This window comes from Mobula birostris, chromosome 32 (assembly GCF_030028105.1).
Source record: "Mobula birostris isolate sMobBir1 chromosome 32, sMobBir1.hap1, whole genome shotgun sequence".
NCBI lineage: Eukaryota > Metazoa > Chordata > Chondrichthyes > Myliobatiformes > Myliobatidae > Mobula > Mobula birostris.
This window is the reverse complement of record NC_092401.1, coordinates 14589621-14604819: the sequence shown is the minus strand read 5'-3', so window position 1 is coordinate 14604819 and position 15199 is coordinate 14589621. Positions and strand designations below refer to the sequence as shown.

General features: G+C 42.8%; 1 protein-coding gene across 10 annotated transcripts in view; it reads left to right on the top strand.

Annotated features, from left to right (window-relative positions):
• LOC140191247 (EVI5-like protein) overlaps positions 1-15199 on the top strand; it is a 265130-nt gene that overhangs the window by 173499 nt on the left and 76432 nt on the right. For all 10 annotated transcript variants that reach the window (XM_072248473.1, XM_072248481.1, XM_072248479.1 and 7 more), the window contains 2 exons: positions 11704-11844; positions 12032-12190. In XM_072248473.1, the coding sequence (XP_072104574.1) occupies positions 11704-11844; positions 12032-12190 (300 nt within the window). The remainder of the gene's footprint in view (positions 1-11703; positions 11845-12031; positions 12191-15199) is intronic.

Genomic DNA, 15199 nt, shown 5'->3' with positions numbered 1-15199 from the left:
CCTATTCTCTGTTTTGTCATGTTCTGCAGTAAACGGACTTCATGCATTTCAGTAAATTAGGGTAAAGTGGTCCTATGCAGCATCTTGAACTGTTAATCACATTGAAGGCATTTAAACTAAGAATTAATGAGATCTGAGTACGAGAGTGCTCACAGCACTTTAATTTTCTTTTTGAGAGCTGAGCAATCTGATGGATACTTCCAGCAGTTTCTGTTGTTAAATACTGGGGTTGTAAAATTAAATTAAGCCAATAGCAATTAGCTACTTCCAGGGTGGACCTTTCCACATTTCATGAGGATTTGCATGGAAGATCATTTGTGAATTCACTTTTGAAAGGCCTGGCTCGAATTTTTAGTGGGTACTATCATCTTTCAGGTGAATAGGGTAATTTTTTTTGTCTCAAAAATATAACTCATTGATAAACACACACAGTATTGTGTACAGTTCTGGCCAAAACACTATGGGAATGATGTGACAGCAATAGAGAAAGTACAGAAGAGATTGACCAATATGTTGTCTGGAATGGAGAGCTATCGTTATGGGGAGAGATTGAATAGTTTGGGTTTATTCTCATCTGAATGTAAGAGGTTGAAGTCGCTTCATAAAAGTTTAAAAATTGAGGGGCATGAGTTGGATATTTAGTCAGAATCTTTTATCCAGAGCAGGACAATCTAAAATTAGTGGGGGGACAGGTTTCATATGAGAGGGAAGGGAGAAATTTAAAACAGATCTGAGATAAATTTTTCACCCTGAGTGATGAACATCCTGAATGATCTTCCAGCAGAGGGATGGAAACAGATAAAATTACAATGTTTAAAAGGAGTGTGAATAGGTACCTGGATCTGGATGGAATTGAGGGATACAGGCATAATGTGTGCAAATGGATTTGCATTAATAGGCATCACAGTTAGCATGGTTGACATGGACTATAAGGGTCCATTTCTATGTTTTTAAGAGGTTGGTGTTTTCCATCTGCTGAAGGTATTCATATTATGCTGTTAGGATCCACGATTTATAGGAAACAGCAACAATGGGAAGTGTGTTAAACTAGAAAATCAGAATGATTTTCTACCTGAAATGCAATCTGAAGGTTGCAGTGTGTTAGATACATTGGTTTCGACTGAAGGGTAAAGGCTAGAGTCGATTAACATTTTAGTTTAAGGGTGTTTATTAGAGGCATCCAAAAATTAGTGAAAATAGCAAAAAGAAAATTACCAATATTAACAAAAAGTTATCTACTAGAAAACACAGTAATAGTGCCACACTTTGTCCAATGTGAACTCCTGGCTGCTTCTATCTCTGCCACTGAATTGCCTCGTTTATTAGGCACTAGGACATACCATCTTTAATTACCTACAAAGTTAACTTAAGACTACACATGAATTAAAATACGATGCACCCCACAATGCAGTTGCAATTATATTACGAAATAAACAAATATCTACCTTAAATACAGTATACAAACAACATAAACACATTCACACATCCCCATCACTAAAGAAATGAGGTATGTAATGGTGTATGGTGAGAAAGGCAATATAAAGCCAACCCATTATGAAAATATAGCAGGGAAGATACTGAAGTTCTGCACAGTCAGTGCAGTAACAGCAGAATGATAAGGGTGGTTGGGTGTGTGTGTGTGTAGTGCATTTACCAAGCGCTCTCCATCACATTACCAACCTCCTGTCCTGCAGCGATGATGTTCAGCAGCTAAGACAGGTAGTCTGCAGTAACATTACCTTTCCCTGCCTTACGGTGAACACTGAATTTGAAGGGTTGGAGCTCCAGGTACCACCTGGCGTTATGGTCCTTCATTGTCTGGATCCATATCAATGTTCTGTGGTCTGTGTAAAGGTCAAACTCTCTGCCAAGGAGGTAGTACCAGAGACTGTCAAGGGCCCACTTAATGGCCAGACACTCCCTTTCAATGGAGCAATAGCTGGTTTCTCTTGGGAGGAGCTTTCAGCTCAGGTAAAGGACAGGTCGCTCTTCTCTAGGTTATCCTGAGGCCGTCACTGCTCCTGATGCACACACCTGGACAAGAAACCATCTGTCAAAGTCTGGGCTCTGAAGAACAAGTGAAGAGCACATGTGTGCTCTAAGGGCTTGAAAGGCATTGTCACACTCATTGTCCACATCATTTGGCTGGTAACAAGCTTCCCAGCAAGGTTAGTCAGAGGTGCAGCCAGGGAGGAATTATGGAATGAGCCTGCAGCACCAGCCTGCCAGACTGCATTTCCTTCTTGCTGTAAGCTTGAAGACTGTTGAGGATTGCTTCCATTTTGTCCACCTGTGCTTGAACCACTCCATCCTGTTTACAGACACTGTTCTTACATTTGCTAAGTATGCCCGCAGTAAAAGAATCTCAGGGTTGTATGTGGTGAAGTGTATGTACCCTGACAATAAATTTTACTTTGAACTTTGAGCTGGTAGCCAAGGTATTTAATTTTCGTTTTTGCCCACTCACATGTTTGTAGATTGAAGGTGAGATCATCAGCATCAATATTCTCTAGGACCCTGCCCAGAAGGTCCAGGTCTAGCCACACATTTCTAGGTTGCATTTCGTTTGCCTGAGATTACGTCTTTACTTTCTCCTGGTTCTGCTCCTAATACTCTGAGGAGTGGTACTCTGCACTCCTCATTGATTTAGATCTCCTGGCTGGAGGTTCCAGGTTGAGGTTGAACACAATTCTCGTGCTTCCACTAGCCAGGAGCACCTCATAGGTGTCAAGTTTTGAGCTCTCAAATCTGCTTGAGTTAATCTATTCAGTGCAGTGCTCATCCCAGGGAACACGAGGAACATACCAAAGAACACAGAAACGGTTCGCAAGAACTATAAGGTGGTCACGAATACCAAGGCAGACAGGTGTGTTTGCTGCTGGTAACTCGATGAAGTCAAGCAATTTATCCCTCAGAACCTGACCACCTCAGTGATTGATGCTGCTACCAACCACTTCAGGGAGTAATGAAGCACCCTATGCCTCTCTGCACCCGGGCCCTTGCTTCTCTCAGTGCTTTTCCAAAATTGTTCAACAGTGTGAGTTACAGTTTAGACATGGAAGACTAGATGATGATCAGGTGATGACTTCTGACAGCGCCTCTACTTTCTTAGAAGTTTGTGTAGATTCAGCATGGCACCAAACACCTTGACAAACTTCTATTGATGAACAGTGGAGAGTAGCTTCATATATGTGACTGACAGTAAACCTGATCCTCATATGGGGTCTTGAATATCTGGGATATGATCAACAGAAGAAGACTCTTTCATGTCAAAGTGAAAACAGATCGCTACAGAGTGATCTAAATTAATTGCAAATATAAAACACAAAATTATTGATTGCGTAAGTATTCACCCCCTTTAATATGACACACCAAATTATCACTGGTGCAGCCAGTTGGTTTGAGAAGTCACATAATTAGTTAAATGGAGATCACCTGTGTGCAGTCAAGGTGTTTCAATTGGTTGTAGTAAAAATACACCTCCAACTGGAAGGTCCAACTGCTGGTGAGTTGGTATCCTGGTAAATGCTACACCATGAAGACAAAAGAACCCTCCAAGCAACTCTGTGAAAAGTTTATTGAAAAGTATCAGGAGATAAATACAAGAAAATTTCCAAGTCACTGAATATCCCTTGGAGTGCAGTTAAGTCAGTGGTCAAGAAATGGAAAGAATATGGGACTGCTAGAGCAGGCCATCAAAAACTGAGTGACTGTGTAAGAAGTGAGACCTAGGACAACTCTGGAGGGGTTACAAGCTTCAGTGCCTGAGATGGGAGAGACCGTGTATACAACAACTGTTGCCCAGGTGCTTCACCAGTCATAGTTTATGGGAAAGGGGCAAAGAGAAAGCCAAGGTTGAAAATAACTCATGAATTCTCAGACAGAGTTTGCCAGAAGTCATGTGGGAGACTCTGAAATCAGCTGTTAAGAAGAGTCTGATGAAAGCAAAATTGAGCTTTTTGATCATCACACTAAACATGATGTTTGGCTTAAACCAGACACTGCACAATCATCAAAAACACACCCAGCCAACTGTGAAGCATGGTGGTGGCTGTGTCATGCTGTGGGGATACTTCACTGCAGCAGGCCCTGGAAGGCTTGTGAAAGTAGAGGGTAGAATGAATGCAACAAAATACAGGGAAATCCTGGAGGAAAACCTGATGCAGTCTGTAAAAGAACAGTGACTTGGGAGAAGATTTGTTTTCCTGCAAGACAATGACCCCAAGCATAAAGCCAAATCTACACAGGAATGGCTTCAAAATAGCAAAGTTAATGTCCTAAAGAGGCCAAGTCAGAGACCAGACCTCAATCCAATTGAGAATTTGTGTCTGGACTTGAAAAGAGCTGTTCACTCATGATTCCCATGTAGTCTGACAGAGCTTGAGTGCTTTTGTAAAGAAGAATATGGGGAAAATTGCAGTGTCCAGATGTGCAAAGCTGATAGAGGCCTATTCACACAGACTCAAGGCTGTAATTGCTGCCAAAAGTGTATCTACTGTAGCTGATTTGAATGGTGTGAGTATATATGCAATCAATTATTTTATTTTATATTTGTAATTAATTTAGATCACTTTGTCGAGATCTGTTTTCACTTTGACATGAAATGTCTTTTTCTGTAATCGGTGTCAAAAAAGCCAAATTAAATCCACTGATTCAAAGTTGTAAAACAATAAAACATGAAAACTTGCAAGGAGCATGAATACTTTTTACAGGTACTGACAAATACAGTTCTGTGCAAAGGTCTTGGGCATCCCAGCTTTATATATGTGTACACATCAAAATAAAACCCTTGGCCTCTTCAGAAAACAATACAGATCTAACCAAATTTCCCTCAAGTCTAAGCTTCACTAGCCTGAGCAATATCTTGATAAATCTCATCTCTGGTGCAGTCACATCCTTCCTGTAATGTTGTGCACAAAACATTGTGCAGCACTGTAGCTGTGGCCTAACTAGTGTTTTATATGGTTGTAGCTTGACTACCCTGCGACTTCTGTTTTCACATCTCAGGCAATGAAGACAAGTATCCTGCATTTTCGTTGGCTATGTGGAACAGTCAATGTTTCAAGCCTTCCCGGGAAATGCTCCCCAACTCTTCCTCCAGTGTGTTGATGACTGCATTGATGCTGCTTCAGGCATCCATGCTCAGCTCGTCAATTTCATCAACTTTGCCTCCAACTTCCTCCCTCCCCTTAACTTCATGGTCCATTTCTGACACCCCCTGCTCTTAACACTTTTCTCAATCTCTGTCTTCATCTCTGGAGGTAATCTGTCAACCGACATCATTTATAAACCTCCCAATTCGTGTGGTTATCTTGACTGTACCCCTTCCCACCCTGTCTCCTGTTAAAATGCTGTTCCATTTTCTCAGTTCCTTTGTCTCTGGCACATCTGTTCCAGGATGCAGCTTTCCTTTCTAGATGACAGAGAAATCCTCCTCCTTCAGAGAACAGTTTTCCTTACTCCACCATTGATGCTACTGTCTCTCACATCTTCTCCATTTCCCAAATGTCTGCCCGCACCCCATCTTCCCACCGCCTTAACAATGATAGAGTTCCTCTTGTCCTTACCTACCACCCCACGAGCCTCTGCATCCAACACATCAATTTCCGCAACTTCTACCATCTCCAGAGGGATCCTACCACCAAACATATCTTTACCTCCTGCCTCTCTCCACTTTCCACAGGGATCACTCTCTCCATGATCTCCTTGTCCATTTATCCCACTAATTTCCCTCCTGGCATTTATCCCTGTAAATGGACAGAGTGCCGCACCTGCCCATTCATCTCATCCCTCACCTCCATTCAGGGCCCCAAACTGTCCTTCCAAGTGAAGCAACACTTCATTTGCAAATCCCCTGGTGTCGTCTATTGCGTCTGGTGCTCCCGATGCAGCCTTCTCTACTTTGGTGAGACTCGTCATAAATTAGGGGACCATTTCCTTGAACACCTCCACTCCATCTGCCAAAAGCCAAATATTTTAGTTCTGATTCCCATTCCCATTCCTATTCTGACATGTCCTCTTGTTCCACAATGAAGCCACCCTCCGGGTGAAGTGCAACACCTTACCTTGGGTAACCTCCAACCTGATAGCATGAAAATCAAGGACTTCTTCCAATTTTAAAAATTAATCACTCCCCTTCTCTCTTTTTCTATTCTCTCTCTGGCCTCTTACCTCATCTGCCTACCACCTCCCCCTGGGTCCCCTCCTCCTTCCTTTTCACATGGTTCACTCTCCTGTCAGATTCCTTCCTCGCCAGCCCTTTGCCTTTCCTACCACATGGCTTCACCTGTCACCTTCTAGCTAGCCTCCTTCCCCACCCCCACCCCCAGCTCCACATTTCATTCCGGTGTCTTTCCCCTTCCTTTCCAGTTCTGAAGAAGGGTCTGGGCCTGAAGCATCAGCTGTTTATTCATTTCCAGAGATGCTGCCTGATCGGCTGAGTTCCTCCAGCATTTTGTGTGTGTTGCTTTGGATTTCCAGCATCTGTAGATTTTCTCATGTTTACGTATCTTCTTTGCTATTTCACACATTCTCAAGGGATGTATGAACATACATTTCAAGGACTTCTGTTCCTCTACATTATGTTGCATTTCAACTTTCATCTTGATTTCTTTTGCCTTGCTTGTCTCCCCAAATACTTTTTTCTTGCAGTTCTCTTACTAAATATCAAGAACTATTTGGGGAGACAATATGTAATGTACCTTAATATGCAGTACATCCGAGGGAGCCAAATCAGTGAGTTGTAAGTCACCTCGGATTTCTGAGTGACTTGTGTTATTTTGTTCGACTTGCAAGGAAACAGAAAGTTGGCATAGTTGTTTCACAATGCACGGACATCTGGCAGATTAGTAATAGAGGCAGTTAATCATACAGAAGGTGATAGAGGCAGGAACAATTACAATGGTTGAATGGTATTTAGACAGGTACATGGATAGGAACAGTTTAGAGGGTTATATGCTGAAATCAGACAAATGACTGTAGTTCTGGGAGGCAGCTTGATTAGCATAGATGTGATAGACTGAAGGGCCATGTTTCTCTGCTGTATAACTTTGACTTTGATGACACATTATGAATAGTTGTCGAAACTTCCCTCAGTTATCAGTAACAGGAATTAAATATCAATCTGCCTTTTTAACATATGGTTTCTGCCTGCAACATAGTCGGTTTGTTTCAATTATGAGATGCTCAGGTTGTTGCACGTGTTTTTCCAAAGGTTCACAGCAGCATATTTCATTGATGAAGTAAGTCAAGCATTGGTCCCTGGTTTCACGAGGGCCCTAGGTGTCCTGTTGCAATTCCACAAATTTGTGGCTCAGAATTAATTGTAACTAAAGACTGATAAATCCAATTCTAGCTCACTCCAAAATATACCAATTCAGCGAATGTGAATCATTGTGTTCTTGAATAACAAAAAAAACAGCAGATCTTGGCCCTTACCAAATAAGTTAAATGTACTTAATATTAGCCAGAAATGTGAAGGAGGATTTGGTCTGTGGCTGTGTCAAAAAGCACCCATTTCCTACAAAAGGCTTCTTGCATTTTGCCACTCACAGCAGACCAAAGTTTGAAGTGCTATTATCAAGTTGCACACACTTGTGGCTAAACAAAATCTATTGAAGCCAAGTCTATTTTTGGTGCAGTCTTTGATTATTCAGTGGATTGTTTTGAAACGGAGTGGTGTCTTCATTCTTGTGCAAGGACAAGGCAGTAAGGGTCAGCCAACTGCTAGAATGAACTGATAGAAGCCGTTTATCGGTATGTATGTATGTATTGTAAAAGTGAGATCCCCCACCCCCAACACGCTGGAATTACCCTTTGAGACGGCTAACTTGCACCATGATCCTCAAGGCAGGATAAATGCAGTGCTTGGGAAAAGTATTCAACCCCCAGAGCTATTTTCACATTTTACTGTCTCATTTTCTAAATTGAAAATAAATTGTAGTAGGATTTTTGAGCTAATCTACAAAATATGGTGCATAATGTGAAATCAATGTAAAATTCTAAAATCTCAACAATTTACAAAAAAAAATTAAAACCAAATTGTAAGGCTAAGAAAGTATTCATCACCTTTGTAATTACTGCAGTAACTTCCTTCAGATGCAATAATGTATATTACCTTACCAACTCACCCAATTTGTTGATGTAGAATATTGGTGCATCACCTGTTTTCAATGAATTCATAAGAGTAAATACCCCCTTTCTCGGTAAAATCCAATAGTGTGGTACATTTTCAAAAGACCAAACCAAAATGAAGACAAGACTATTCAAGACAAGTCAGGGAAATGATAACTGAGAAGCAGAAATCTGGGGGAGGATACAGGACCATCTCAAAGGCCCTGATCATACCCCAGAGATCAGTGCATTCTTTCATGAAAAAATATGAAGCCACAGCCACACTGTCTAGGTCAGGTTGCCTCTCTCAACTTAGTCACCAGAGAATAATGTCACTTGTAAAGGAGACCACTGTGACACCAACAGTCAGTCTGAGTGTGCTGCAGAAGTCAGTGGCTGCAACTGGAGATGAAGTTCATGGCTTCCAACGTTCAAGGCTTTGCACGAAAAGGGTATTTATGGAAGAGTGCTAAGGAAGAAGCCCTGGCTAAAAATAAAAGGCATATCCTTACCCATAAACACTTTGCAAAGTGTCACTTAGAATGCACTGAAAAGATGTGGAAGAAGGTCTTGTGGTCGGATGAGACTAAAGTAAAATTTTTTGGCCTCAACACTAAGTGGTACCCGTGGCGTAAATCTAATACTGCACATCAGCCTAGTAACACCATTCCTACTTTAAAGAATGGCGGGGTTAGTATCATGCTACGGAGATAATTTTCAGCATCAGGGACAGGAAATATGGTCGCAATTGATGGGGAGATGAATGCTGCTGAATACAGAGAGATGCTGGATAAAAACCTGCCAGCTTGTGCCAGAAAGCTTAATCTGGGGGTGGGGGGGGGTGCGTGGAAGGTTTGTCTTTCAGCAGGATGACGACCGGAAGCACACTGCCAGAGCATCCATGAGGTGGCTTCAAATGAAGAAAATTCATGTCCTTGAGTGGCCCAGTGAGGGTGTTAACCTTAACCCAATTGAACATCTCTGGCAGGATCTCAGAATTGCCGTCCACTGCTGATCCCCAACTAACCTGGCATTGCTTGAGCAAGTCTGCAAGTAAGAATGGTCAAATTTTGCTCCATCAAGTTGTGCAAAGCTAATGGAGACTTACCCAAAAAGACTACTGGCTTTTCGGGTAAGTTGCGAGGGGTGGTTCAATTAAGTACTGAGCAAAGGGGGATGAAAACTTTGAATTGGAGACATTTCAGTTTATCATTTTTTAGTTTTTCATGCTTTAGAATTATCCCAGTTTACTGTGAAAAAAAGAAGTATGTGCTTCAGAAACAAAAATTCTCAATTAGGTTGATCAGAATTCCCCAGGTGAAGGGCCCAGTGGAGCTCTGCAGATACTAGGAAAACTGACTATGAGCAACACACATAAAAGTTGCTGGTGAACCCAGCAGGCCAGGCAGCATCTCTAGGAAGAGGTGCAGTCGACGTTTCAGGCCGAGACCCTTCATCAGGACTAACTGAAGGAAGAGTTAGTAAGGGATTTGAAAGTTGGAGGGGGAGGGGGAGATCCAAAATGACAGGAGAAGACAGGAGGGGGAGGGATGGAGCCAAGAGCTGGACAGGTGATTGGCAAAAGGGATACGAGAGGATCATGGGACAGGAGGTCCTGGAAGAAAGTTGGGGGGGGGGACCCAGAGGATGGGCAAGGGGTATATTCAGAGGGACAGAGGGAGAAAAAGGAGAGTGAGAGAAAGAATGTGTGTATAAAAATAAGGAACAGATGGGGTACGAGGGGGAGGTGGGGCATTAGCAGAAGTTAGAGAAGTCGATGTTCATGCCATCAGGTTGGAGGCTACCCAGACGGAATATAAGGCGTTGTTCCTCCAACCTGAGTGTGGCTTCATCTTTACAGTAGAGGAGGCCGTGGATAGACATGTCAGAATGGGAATGGGATGTGGAATTAAAATGTGTGGCCACTGGGAGATCCTGCTTTCTCTGGCGGACAGAGCGTAGGTGTTCAGCAAAGCGGTCTCCCAGTCTGCGTCGGGTCTCGCCAATATGTAAAAGGCCACATCGGGAGCACCGGACGCAGTATATCACCCCAGCCAACTCACAGGTGAAGTGTTGCCTCACCTGGAAGGACTGTTTGGGGCCCTGAATGGTGGTAAGGGAGGAAGTGTAAGGGCATGTGTAGCACTTGTTCCGCTTACACGGATAAGTGCCAGGAGGGAGATCAGTGGGGAGGGATGGGGGGGATGAATGGACAAGGGAGTCGCGTAGGGAGCGATCCCTGCGGAATGCAGAGGGGGGGGGAGGGAAAGATGTGCTTAGTGGTGGGATCCCGTTGGAGGTGGCGGAAGTTACGGAGAATAATATGTTGGACCCGGAGGCTGGTGGGGTGGTAGGTGAGGACCAGGGGAACCCTATTCCTAGTGGGTGGCGGGAGGATGGAGTGAGAGCAGATGTACGTGAAATTGGGGAGATGCATTTAAGAGCAGAGTTGATAGTGGAGGAAGGGAAGTTCCTTTCTTTAAAAAAGGAAGACATCTCCCTCGTTCTAGAATGAAAAGCCTCATCCTGAGAGCAGATGCGGTGGTCTCATGATCCTCTCGTATCCCTTTTGCCTATCACCTGTCCAGCTCTTGGCTCCATCCCTCCCCCTCCTGTCTTCTCCTATTATTTTGGATCTCCCCCTCCCCCTCCAACTTTCAAATCCCTTACTCATTCTTCCTTCAGTTAGTCTTGACGAAGTGTCTCGGCCTGAAACGTCGACTGCACCTCTTCCTAGAGATGCTGCCTGGCCTGCTGCGTTCACCAGCAACTTTTATGTGTGTTGCTTGAATTTCCAGCATCTGCGGAATTCCTGTTGTTTGCGTTTTTAAACTGTCTATGAGTTTGATCTTCAGATATTAGAATAGATACTAACCCATCCAATAATTAGAGTAGATTGGATTTCAGTATTATCAGAGAAAGTGATGGGGATTCAATGTACTGAACTGCAAATCAATACAAAACTGGAGAAAACCTACCTTTTTTTGTAATGATATTGACAAGGCCTATTAACTGCTGTGCTCCATTACATAGTCCTTGCTACAAAGCAGAAACTTGTACAAGATCAAATCTGAATGTTCTACAGCTTGTGGGTCTGTGAACAGATAATTAGGCACTCGCAGAGAGAAGTCGCATGTTCCCCCCCCCCGCACACACACACACATACACACGCGCATGCACACACACAAACACACACATACACACACACACACACACACACACACACCACTACACCTTCAGATTCTACTCTCACCTGTGCACTGGGGGCAATTTGCAGTAGCAAATCAACCTACCAACCCACGTATCTTTGGGATGTGGACGGAAATCAGAGCTTCCAGTATGTGATCCATGCTGACGGAGGGAGAGTGTGTAAGCTCCACACAGACAGCACCAGAGGTCAGAACTGAGCCTAGGTCTCCCTCGCGCCATCCTGAGTCTGTGGATGTAAGACTGGGAGCATTGGCGATCTGTTTGGTACACGGTATGTAAGTCAGGAGGAGAGATTCAACAAAACTATCAAAAATGTGTAAGATATTGGTTATCGTTGGCCCAGGCTATGTGTTTGTAAGCCACCCTTTTGATCTATTTCAGAGGAACAATTTGCTTCCTGATGAAAATAACATAGTACGTTTGCAAGAGGAGTTAAAGGCACTGAAACTACGTGAGGCAGAGGCAGTGAATTCTATGAAAGAGCTGCACCAGCAGGTGAAAGATTTGGATGAACACTGGCAGGTAAGCGAGGTCTGGTCCTACTAGTGGGAGCTTCCAACATCCTGTGTCTTGCGTTACACATTTTAGAGTAATTAACATGTAATTGGCGTTTCTAAATCAGATGATCTAAACAGCACCAGGCCAACAGGACATGTTGTATTAAAATGTGCCCTGGAGTAGTACTCACGTTGAACTGAAATGCTTTCAGCGGCACCTTGCACGAACTGGCGGTCGGTGGAAGGATTCTCCAAAGAAGAATGCCACAAATGAGCTACACAATGAGCTGATGACCGTGCGATTTAGTGAAGCCCAGGCACAAGCTGAACTGCGAGAGCTGAGGCATAGAGTGCTGGAACTGGAGACACAGGTACCTGAAATAAACATGACAAAACTACCTCGGGCATTCAGTCCACTGGCACTGGATGCTCATTAACTGATTAGAAACAGCATCCAGAAGAAGCTATTTCCAAGTTATTAATCTGTAATAAGTTGTCAAAGCATTATTACGATGGCAGGTTACTGATTTTATCACAGCGTGATTAATGTTAAAGTTGGCTGTCCTAAAATATACATGTGGTTCAATAGCCAGGGTATGGTCCGACAATATAATTTAACAGTGACATGCTAATGTCAAATCCAATAAGGGTCTGCAAAAGACAGTATGCTGGTATATCAGTTCCTTAGATTATTGACTGGGTATTGCAGCTGTAACCCAAAAATTACTGGATTCGTCAAATCCATCCTGTAAACTGATTATTTGTTACCAATTAAAAATGTCAAGGGACTGATTGCATTCTACGTCAGTGATATTAAACGATGTTTTGTTAGCCATCTTTCTGATTTAAATGCATTAAAATCAGAAAGAAGGCTTACAAAGGTAGATTCAAATGCCACTTTTGATCACTATTTAAGTAGCAATGAGCTAAAGAGCCTCTCGTCCTCTGATTAGCTCTCTGTTGAAGTTCAGAGGTTGTGTATGTTGCAAATCAATGCAAGTGCAAGTTAGGGAACTTGTACTGTATATACCAAAGCTTTTATGTATCTGAGCGCACACAATGTTTCAGGTTACTGCTGTGAGTGTTGAGAAGCAGCCAAAGTAAGTGCCCAACTTTTTTTTCCATATGCGTAATCTCTGAAGGCTACGGAGAACTAGTCAGAGAACTAACCATCAGATTAAAACTTGAAAGATTGTAAATGCTTAGAAATTTAGGCAGTATCACAGGAAAGAGAAATAAAGTTTAAGGTTTTAGGTAGAAGTACCCTCCTCACAATGAACAGGCAATGAAGGCTTTTGGTGTCTTCAATGGCAGAGACAGTGACTAGAATGGACTCCAGAAAAAGAACTTGCTTATACCATGGACAACTACTAGAATTGTAATTGTGCAGTGGCTTTCTCGCATTCAAAATTGATCTTGTTAATCGCCTTTCATTGTGCATCTATTAAAATGCAAATATAATTTTGGCTAAAATTGATGTTTTGGTTGTATTTACAGCTTTTATAAATTATTCTCCCTGATTAACTCACTACAGGAAATTAAAGTACACAAGAGCTGATATTTCAAACATAGAACATAGAAATCTACAGCACATTACAGGCCCTTCAGCCCACAATTTTGTGCCGACCATGTAACCTACTTTAGAAACTACCGACACATAGCTGTTGATTTTTCTAAGCTCCATGTACCTTTCTAAGAGGCTCTTAAAAGACACTATTGTATTCGCCTCCACCACCATTGCCAGCAGTGCATTCCACACACCCACCACTCTCTGTTTGAAAAACTTGCCTCTGACATCCCCTCTGTACCTACTTCCAAGCACCTTAAAACTATGCCCCCTCATGTTAGCCATTTCAACCCTGGGAAAAGCCTCTGGCTATCCACAGGATCAATTCCTTTCATCATCTTATACACCTCTATCAGGTTACCTCTCATTCTCTGTCGCTCCAAGTAGAAAAGGCCAAGTTCATTCAACCTATTCTCAGAAGGCATGCTCCCCAATCCAGACAACATCCTTGTAAATCTCCTCTGAACTTTTTCCATATTATCCACATCCTTCCTGTAGTGAGGTGAACACAACTGAACACATTAGTCCAAATGGGGTCTGACCAAGGTCTTACATAACTGTAACATTACCTCACAGCTCTTGAACTCAATCCTATGGCTGATGAATGCCATCACACCGTATGTCTTCTTAACAATACTGTCAACCTGCCCAGCAACTTTGAGCATCCTATGGACATGGACCCCAAGATCTCGCTTATCCTCCATAGCCGCTCGCAGCAACAAATTCCACAGCTTTATTACCCTCTGACTAAAGTAATTTCTCCGCATCTCTGTTCTAAATGGACATCCTTCAATCCTGAGGTTGTGCCCTCTTGTCGAAGACACCCCTACCATGGGAAATAACTTTGCCATATCTAATCTGTTCAGGCCTTTTAACATTCGGAGTGTTTCCATGAGATACACCCTCATTCTCCTGAACTCCAGGGAATACAGCCCAAGAGCTGCCAGACGTTCCTCATACGGTATTCCTTTCATTCCTGGAATCTTTCTTGTGAGTCTTCTTTGAACCCTCTCCAATGTCAGTATATCCTTTCTAAAATAAGGAGCCCAAAACTGCACACAATACGAGTGCCTTATAGAGCCTCAACATTACATCCCTGCACTTATATTCTATACCTCTAGAAATGAATGCCAACATTGTATTCACCTTCTTCACCACCAACTCAACCTGGAGATTAACCTTTAAGTTATCCTGTACAAGGACTCCTAAGTCCCTTTGCATCTCTGCATATTGAGTTCTCTCCCCATCTAAGTAATAGTCTGCCTGTTTATTTCTTCCACAAAGTGCATGACCATACACTTTCCAACACTGTATTTCATTTGCCACTTCTTTGCCCATTCCCCTAAACTATCTAAGCATCTCTGCAGGTTCTCTGTTTCCTCAACACCACTCGCTCCTCCACCTATCTTTGTATCATTGGCAAATTCAGCCACAAATCTATTAATCCCATAGTCCAAATCATTGACATACATCGTAAAAAAGCAGCGGTCCCAACACCGACCCCTGTGGAACTCCACTGGTAACCAGTAGCCAGTCAGAATAGGATCCCTTTATTCCCACTCTATGTTTTCTGCCGATCAGCCAATGCTCCACCCATGCTAGTAACTTCCCTGTAATTCCATGAGCTTTTATCTTGCTAAGCAGCCTCATGTGCGGCACCATGTCAAAGGCCTTCTGAAACTCCAAGTACATCACATCTACTGCATCTCCTTTGTCTACTCTGCTTGTAATTTCCTCAAAAAATTACAGTAGGTTAGTCAAACAGAATCTTCCGTTCAGGAAACCATACTGGCTTTGGCCTATCTTGTCATGT